Source organism: Alligator sinensis, unplaced genomic scaffold (assembly GCF_000455745.1).
Source record: "Alligator sinensis unplaced genomic scaffold, ASM45574v1 scaffold54_1, whole genome shotgun sequence".
Lineage (NCBI taxonomy): Eukaryota > Metazoa > Chordata > Crocodylia > Alligatoridae > Alligator > Alligator sinensis.
This window is the reverse complement of record NW_005841962.1, coordinates 2,444,620-2,453,205: the sequence shown is the minus strand read 5'-3', so window position 1 is coordinate 2,453,205 and position 8,586 is coordinate 2,444,620. Positions and strand designations below refer to the sequence as shown.

The 8,586-nt window shown below is 40.5% G+C and overlaps 1 protein-coding gene across 3 annotated transcripts in view; it reads left to right on the top strand.

Moving 5' to 3' along the window:
* LARS2 (leucyl-tRNA synthetase 2, mitochondrial) overlaps positions 1-8,586 on the top strand; it is a 113,432-nt gene that overhangs the window by 86,355 nt on the left and 18,491 nt on the right. For all 3 annotated transcript variants that reach the window (XM_006020647.3, XM_014518521.2, XM_025200288.1), the window contains 3 exons: positions 1,088-1,270; positions 6,738-6,907; positions 8,025-8,102. In XM_006020647.3, the coding sequence (XP_006020709.1) occupies positions 1,088-1,270; positions 6,738-6,907; positions 8,025-8,102 (431 nt within the window). The remainder of the gene's footprint in view (positions 1-1,087; positions 1,271-6,737; positions 6,908-8,024; positions 8,103-8,586) is intronic.

The window sequence follows — 8,586 nt, the reverse complement described above, 5'->3', positions numbered from 1 at the left end:
CAGCACCTTGCACTTGTCAGTGTTGAAACCAATCTTGTTTTCATCTGCCTACCTCTGTAACCTGTCTAGGTCCAATTGCAGCCTATTCCTCTCTTCTAGCATGCCTACTTCCCCCCACATCTTAGTGTCATCTGCGAATTTGAACTGGGTGCTTGTCCAAGTCACTGATGAAGATGTTGAACAGTGCGGGTCTGAGGACTGAGCCCTGGGGGACCCCACTGCCCACATCCCTCCAGGTTGAAAATGACCCATACACCACCACTCTCTCAGTGCGGCCCTCCAACCAGTTAGTGACGCATTTTATTGTGTAGGTGTTGACGCCACAGTCCCCTAGTTTTTTAATGAGAATGGGGTGAGAGACAGTGTCGAAGGCCTTCCTAAAGTCCAGAAAGACTACGTCCACTGCTACACCTGCGTCTAAGGATTTTGTGACCTGGTCATTGAAGGCCACCAGGTTGGTCTGATAGGACCTGCCTCGAATGAACCCATGTTGGTTGCCCCTAAGCATAACCTCCCCTGCTGGCCCCTCGTGGACATGTGCCAGGATAATTCTCTCAAAAAGGTTGCCCAGGATCGAGGTAAGACTAACTGGCCTATTGTTTCCTGGGTCCTTTTTTGAAAATGGGGACCACATTGGCCCTTTTCCAGTCATCTGGCACCACACCAGAGCACTACAAGTGCTCATAAAGCCATGCCAGGGGTCCCGCAATGACCTCTGCCAATTCCCTCAGCACCCTGGGGTGGAGATAGTCAGGACCAGCTGATTTAAATACGTCCAGTCCCTCTAGAACTTCCCTGACTAGGTCCTCACTGACCCTAGGCCTGGGTACGCCTCCCTTGGGGCCTGAGGGGGTCCTGGCGGATGGGCTGATCCGGTCCCTGCTCAGTCATGTGCGCCTGCCCCCTAAATGATGTCATTTGAGTTAAAATCTTAAAGTAGGGAAGGGACTTGTTTCCTTCTTTAATAGGTATTTATCTTTTAAACTCCTGAAGAACACCAAAGACGGATTTGATGTTAATTTTTGCTATTTCAGATGTTTAGGGAACAACATGAAGTTGAATTACTGAATGTGTTCTGTATGTTTAGAGACGGGACCAGTTCACGTAAAAACTAAAGAGAAGGTGCAGGTCACATGGGAAAAAATGAGTAAATCCAAGCACAATGGGATAGATCCTGAGAAATTTGTCCAGCTGTATGGCATTGATACTATGCGACTCTTCATCCTTTTTGCAGCCTCTCCAGAACAAGACATCTTATGGGATATTAAAAGTAAGTTGTGCTATTTCAGTTTGTTCTTCCTTTTAATGTATTGTGTCTTGAAATTTAGTTTATTGTCAGTTGAATGTGAAAATCTGATCTAATGGGAAGATCTCAATGTTTGTCTCTAAAGAAAGGTGGTCTTTGTTTAGATAAAGGTATTTTTATTTATTTATGTTTTATTTATCCTTAATACTAGAAATATAGCAAATGAGACCAGAAATCCATCTGGGATTGCGCTCTCTAGCAGTGGCCATAACAGACAAATTCTTTAAACCTTCCTGTGGTTAGTAGCTGACTTATGTCCTAAAACATGTTGGTATATATTACTTCTAAAAAAAACCCAAACAAACTATTGAGCCTTTCTGATATAATTATGGATGTTCCAAATACCTATTGAAATTCTTTTCTGAATCCTACTAACTTCTTTGTTCCAATTCCTTGTAGCAGTGTTCTACCAGTTTAATATACCATGTTTTAAAAAATATTTCCGTGTTACCTTTTTATCTGTTTCCTTTCTATTTCATTAAATATTCCTTGTTTTTCTATTAGAAGAACAGGTAAATAGGAGCATCTGGCTGACTTTTAAAGGATTAATTAATTACTGATCATGACATCTTCCAATTTTGCATGTAATCAAAATTTAGGCTATTCTTTTTGGTCTTCCTATGGAAAAAATGGTTTTTACATTGGAGAGGCTTCCACCACACTAAAGAATCTTTTCCATTAATAATATTACCTTGCTGGTCTCCTGCATAGGGTATGTAATGTGAGGCAATATTAAGACTCATATCATTATGTTCAGATAAAGCACAGGATATTTGACGTTAATCTACCATTTCTTTAGCAGTTCTGTCTTCTGCCTCACAGGCTCTTTCAGTAGCTGAAAAGACTAATAATTCCTTTAGATGTAGAGCCACTGCTCCTTGCTATTCTTTTCTGGAGTAAATGTAAGAAGATGATGTACCATATTTACTCTATTCTAAAATGAACGTTTTTTCCCCATTTAATACAAGGGGTGGGGGGGAAAGCCCCTTGTCTTAGAATCCCGTATGAGGGTGGTGGTGGGGCAGGCAGCTGCTGTGGCTCGGGCTTAAGCCTCTATCTGGGGCTTGGCTATAGCCGCAGCTGCTGTTTCCCCCCCCTCCTCCCATCCCCCACATCTCTGCACCCCACCCTCTCCTCCTTGCTGCCTCTTCTGCCTATCTTCCCTCCACCCAACACTGAGCACACCCACAGCCCGGCCTGTAGCACCAACATGTAGCCTGCATGACTGCTACACAGAAAGAGGCTAGGGAGAGGGGAGGGCAGAGACTAGGAGAAAAGCAAGGTGCAGAGTGGGGAGGAAGTGGAGGGCAGGCACAAGCAAGGGACAAGCTGCTTGACTGTCTCATACAACCTGCCCTCTCCCTTGCAGCGGTAGGGGGGATGAATTAAAGGCAACCCTCCAATAATTAGATTTTGTACATGGAAAATTTTAACCAACTTGTAAGTTTTTCTTGTATTAAATCTAATTCTTGGAGTGTCATCTTAGAATCAAGTAAATACAGTAGCAAAATCAGATAGAACATTTTAATATCAATTGTCTTTGGCTTTGGAAAATAAGAACCAACAACAATTTTGCTTAGTTGCTACTTGCAGTGGAATAATGGACATAGGCAGAGAGAAGTCTACAGCACTTTTTTTTCTTTTTAATGAAGGTTCCCTGTACACTGAGGCTAGGGACAGAAATTAAACCTAAACCAACCAGTATAAATGATTGGAAACTGGTTCAAATCTGTAACACAACAGAAGTTCAATGCACGTAAATTGCTTTCAAAATGGCCAAAAGCAATTTAAGATAAACCTGGATGGATGTAGTATCAGACTTAACTGGTTTATTGACCTTCTGTCCCAGATTCCCAGATTCAAGTTAACTTGTAGCCCCCCAGCATCCCAGGATGCTTTGAACCTCCCCTACAAACCCTCCCTCCCAGGATGGGCTAGCCTTGGCCCAAGTTGTCTGCTCCATCTGAGCAGGGAGATGTGCTTTAGCACCCACCAGCTTCTGCATTGCAGGCACATGGCTGTATTTCTGGAATCAAAACTGAATGTCTGTTCACTTTTTTATCGGTTCAATCTACGAAGTTTAGACTAATCTGCAAAGATTGAATCAGTTCAGCCTTAGACTTTTTGACTGTCTGTACTTAGCCTGAGGGAAATGGGAGCAGAAGCAGGGAACCTAAATATCCTCTTGTCAGTCTTTTCCCTCCATCCAACTTATTTGAACTGGGAGTTTTGCAGTTCATGAAGATAGTAACAGTTCAGAACTGGATTATAGGTTTCTTTTCTGAATTGAGAAAAAAGGTCAATTTCACAAGCCTATTAATTAGACTACAGACTTGTTAAGGAAGCACCTCCCTTACTACTTCCGTTCCTGTACCTCTTCACCTCCCTTACTACTTCCCTTCCTGTACCTCTTAAAAGCTAAGATCAGGTATAAGGAAAATACTTGTTTCCTCTGGCAATAATTTATTCTTAAGTAGCGAGTTACTTGGAAAACATTGTAAGATTGGATCTCATGAGGTTCAATAATGACATATGCAAAGTCCTGCACTTAGGACTGAACAATTGTATGCACAACTACAGGCTGAGGACTGACTGGCTAGGCAGCAGCTCTGCAGAAAAGGACCTGGAGGTTAAAGTAGACAATAAGCTGAATATGAGCCAACAATGTGCCCTCGTTGCCAAGAAGGCTAACAGCATCCTGGGCTGCATTGGTAGGAATGTTGCCAGCAAATCAAGGGAAGTGATAATTCCTCTCTATTCAGCAGTGGTGAGGCCACATCTGGAGTACTGTGTCCAGTTTTGGTCCCCCCACTTCAGAAAGGATGTGGACAAATTGGAGAGTGTTCAATAGAGGGCAATGAAAATGGTTAGTGAGCAGGGGTACATGACTTATGAGGAAAGGCTGAAGGAACTGGGCTTATTTAATATAGAGAAGAGAAGATTGAGGGGATTTAATAGCAGCCTTTAACGACCTGAAGAGTGGTTCCAAAGGGAATGGAGCTAGACTGTTCTCAGTGGTGGCAGATAACAGAACAAGGAGGAAAAGTCTCAAGTTGAAGTAAGGGCCGTTTAGGGTTAGATATTAGGAAAAACTTTCTCACTAGGAGGGTAGTAAAACACTGAAACAAGTAACCTAGAGAGATTGTGGAGGTTTCTGTATGGCCAAAGGTCCCAGGGGGACCACGCCCGAGAGGGGAAACAGTTCAGGGAGCTAGGCAGCCCAGAATGAGGGCAGAGTAGGCCGCCTGATTGGAGGGAATGTAGTTGGGGATCTGGATTGAAGGATTCTGGGGCCCAGTGTGTGGCCGGTGATGATAAGAACTGTTGATGCCATCTGTGAGGTTTGGACTGCGGTGTAGGGGAGGAACAGAGCCGCAGAAAGCTCCCCCTGGCATCAGGGCAAGAAATGAGCAGCCTCCTGCCTAATTAACATCTTAATTAGATATCATTAAGGCATGGCAGACAAGAAGGCAGGCAGTTGGGCCAGAAACAGGAGAGAAAGGAGTGAGAAAGGAGTTAGGTAGTCTATTGCTGGAGAGATATCATCAGGAGTTGGGGGGTTGTCTGTAAGCCAGGACAGGCTTGTCTTCTGATGAAGTACACTGTATCTTACAAAAGCTCTTGCCTTTTTGAACAAGTTAGTCTTTAAGGTACAGTAGCTGAACTATGGTAGGGCAACCCTAGAGGGTAATAAAAAAAATGGTTGCTGCCACAACCTCACAGTTGCACTAGTGGTGTGGCAGCTGCCCCAGGTGCCCAGCCACATTGTTACACTGTTGTTAAAGTTTCACTTTGTCCTGCTTTCTTCATTACATTTTTTGCTTGGTCTTTATCCAAGGGTCACATTTCTTTTCTAATTACATAATTAGGGTATGATGCTATGGTTTTTATCATGCTAATTCCTTATAACAATATGATCATAAAAGTACAAGATTAGGAGGTAGGAACCAAATTCTCTTCCTGTCTCTCAAAAGACCAGATTCTGCTGCCACTTACATTTGGTAATACCTTGCTCTGTTAGTAGTTTTTTTGCAGTCAGGCTCCAAGTGCAGATTTCACATCAACACTGCTCGGGACACGTCAGTGAGGCAGTTGCCTCACTTCAGTACTCATGTGGTATAGACATGCTATCAGTGACTCATCTATTGTGTCAGTCTTTTTTCCCATAGTTTTGTTGTCTTACAATGAGAAAAATGGAATTTATCCCTAATTTAAATTTCTTTGAGATATGCAAAGAGAAGGTGTTAGTCAGAAATTAATAGTTTGGTGTTTCTATTATACATGTTCTTTCATAATTGTAGTCATAGACATCTACTGGAATGCTAGGAAAAATGCATTTAGTTATTCAAACAAGCCTTTTCTTTTGCTCAATTTGAGAAGCACAAAGATAAGTTTCCCTGAGTCACCTGTTATTGAGAAAATGGTGCAGAAAATTGAACATAATTATGATAGTTGCTCACCGCTGCAAAGAATTTTTAAGAAGAAAAAGGTAAAATAAATCATTTTATAAGCCTTCTGTGAGCACAGGTTGAAGCCTGTGTTTCTTTATAATAACAAATCCTAAAAAAAAGACACAGATAAACAAGTGACTTATTTGTGAGAGACTACTGCATAATATTAAGCAGTCACTAGAATCCTACAGCTCATTAAGGCTATTTAGCACTGTACCCTGGTGCAAGCAGCTTTACATCAGCTATAACTAGCCACTTGGAGATCCTGTCAGCATGGGGACTAATAGTGGCATTGCAACTCCTAGGCCTCTCATTCTGTCCTTCCCAGGTATAAATAGGTGACAGGGATTGCAGTCCCACTGGGATTGCAGTCCCCAGCTGCAGGAGCAGCCAGGAGGCTAGATGGGTAGCCAGAGGACCAGGGATGGCATAAAGGTAGTTTATGGCCTCTTTTGCAGTTCTTATGTCTTAAAATGAGCTGGGTGTCAACAAGCTGGTCCAAAAATCTGGCTATGTGTTTCATTACCATGGTAACCACTGTACCACTGAAAAACTGGTGTCTATATGTGTTTTTCTCATCACTTAAATCAAAGTTTAAAAAAGACATCCTTATTACAGAATTTCTTGCTGATGAAAGCATCTTGAAAAAAAACTCCCTATTTTCCAAAGTAATTAACATGTAAAGTGAATCTCTTCTAACACTTACCTGTCAAGGGATTATTTTTACACGTTTAGGATATGTTTAACGGAGGATATCACTATATTGAAAATATTAAACAATTACATTCTTTTTTCCATTAAAGCAGTCTCATTTTTTTAAATGTATATTTCATTGCACCAAGAACTTACATGCAATATGGAATTGCCCTATGAACATGAAATGGCATGTAGTTTATGGTACCATTTTTCCTTTCTTTCTCTTTGGCATTTTGGCTTGATTTCATAACTGAAATCTCTCTGAAATCTTTTATTAAACTCAGCTGATGCTATCCCTGGTGTTCAGAGATGGCAGATACGCCTTTGGTCTCTAGCAACCAAGCTTATTAAAGCCAGAGCTTCTGGGACTCTGCCCAACCCTGAGCTACTGGGTAAAAAGGACAAGGCAGAAGCTAGGAAGATCTGGGAGAACAAGAACCTTACGATCTCTGAGGTAAAAGAAGCATTTGCATCCTTTGAAAGTGATTAAATAGCTTGCCATTATTGTTCATATCGTGTACCAGCAGTGTGGGTGATTCTTTTTGATAATAAAAAGTGTTGCCCCATCCAAAACTATTTTGAAAATATTTTTTCCATAAAGCAAAGGAGAATGAAAATGCATAATTGCAAGTGATTTCAGTTGCTTAAAATCCCCAGGGAATTATGGCTTTGCAGATAAGTGAGGTTTGGATAAGCAAGGTTTTCCAGTATGAATGCATGTACATGGTAACACACTCAGGTTCTATTATGCAGTCAGCCCAAACTCACAAGTAGCAAAGCTTCAGGAAAGTTATGCAGTTAATTCCAGACAGGTGCCAGTAATTCTTTTACTGCACTTCACATTATTATGTCCCTTACACATTACAATACATATTTTAGAAAGCTTAAAACCTTTTATTAAGATGATTTTTTTACCTCATTTTATGTTAAAGTCATATGCCATAGTTACTATGTATTCAATTGTATACGGGTCAGAGGAAGCTATAAACGCATTTAAAATGTACTTGAAGGTGGGGGTGGGGGTGGGGATATATATACATAGAAACATACCCTGACTTAGATTACAGGTCCTGGGATCTTTCAGTACTTTAAACAGACTTTAAAATTTTGGTCATTTTATGTATGAAGAGTTGTCACACATTTCTCATCTGTCATAAGCACTGGGCTACTGGATTTTGGGAGGAAATTCATACCTAGGGGAAGAACAGAGAAAACTCTCTGGGGAGTTGATTTAATGATATCATGATTTTAAAGATAAAATGATTGTTGATTGAAGCTGTTCAAGGTTTGGAGTGTTAAATTTAAATCCTGAGGAAGGCAGAGGGGGAAGTGTGTGAAAGTTATAAATAATTTAACTTACCACTTTAATATCACCTCAGTGTGCACACATGTGTAATTGCGCATAATGTGTATGTATAGGTTGAGGTGATATCCTTGGGGTGGAGTGTGCCCTTTACACAATTTGTGACTGATTGCTCATACCAGTCTTTTTTGTTTTGTTTTTTTTATAAAAAATAAACTCTATATATGGAAATTTTAAGCAATTAATTACCTGTTTTTTATGTGACCAGGTAACAAAATGCTTTGCAAAGTATCACGTGTTAAATGCCGCAGTTTCTCGATTGATGAGCCTCAGTAATATACTCTTAGTAAGTATGCAGTCTAATTGAGTATGTACCATAAAATTTAGTACCCTTGGGGCACACAACTACGCATTCAAACCAGGAATAGCCTAGGGCTTTGGGGCCTGTTTATACTATGAATATTTACTACGCTTATTAATACTGCTACATTTATAGCCTATTAAACTTGCAACAAAAGTCATCAATTCAAATGAACTGTACATTTGTAGCTTTGTGGCCCTGAAGTGTGCACTATAAGTTGCCAGGGAGAGCTTAAAGAGGAATATACCTTAAACTAAAATAGTTTAACTAAATGAGTTGTTTAAGTTTTAAGAACACCTACTCCATTTCTGATATGAGCAGTGATACATATGCATGTAAACAGAAGGGATCTAAATCACCTGGTTGTTTACATCTGTATTCTATCCCGTTAAAGGACACCTCTTCGACTATATTATCTTGTTTTGTGTTAAACAAAATGCTATGGTTTTTAAAATAAATTAATATTTTA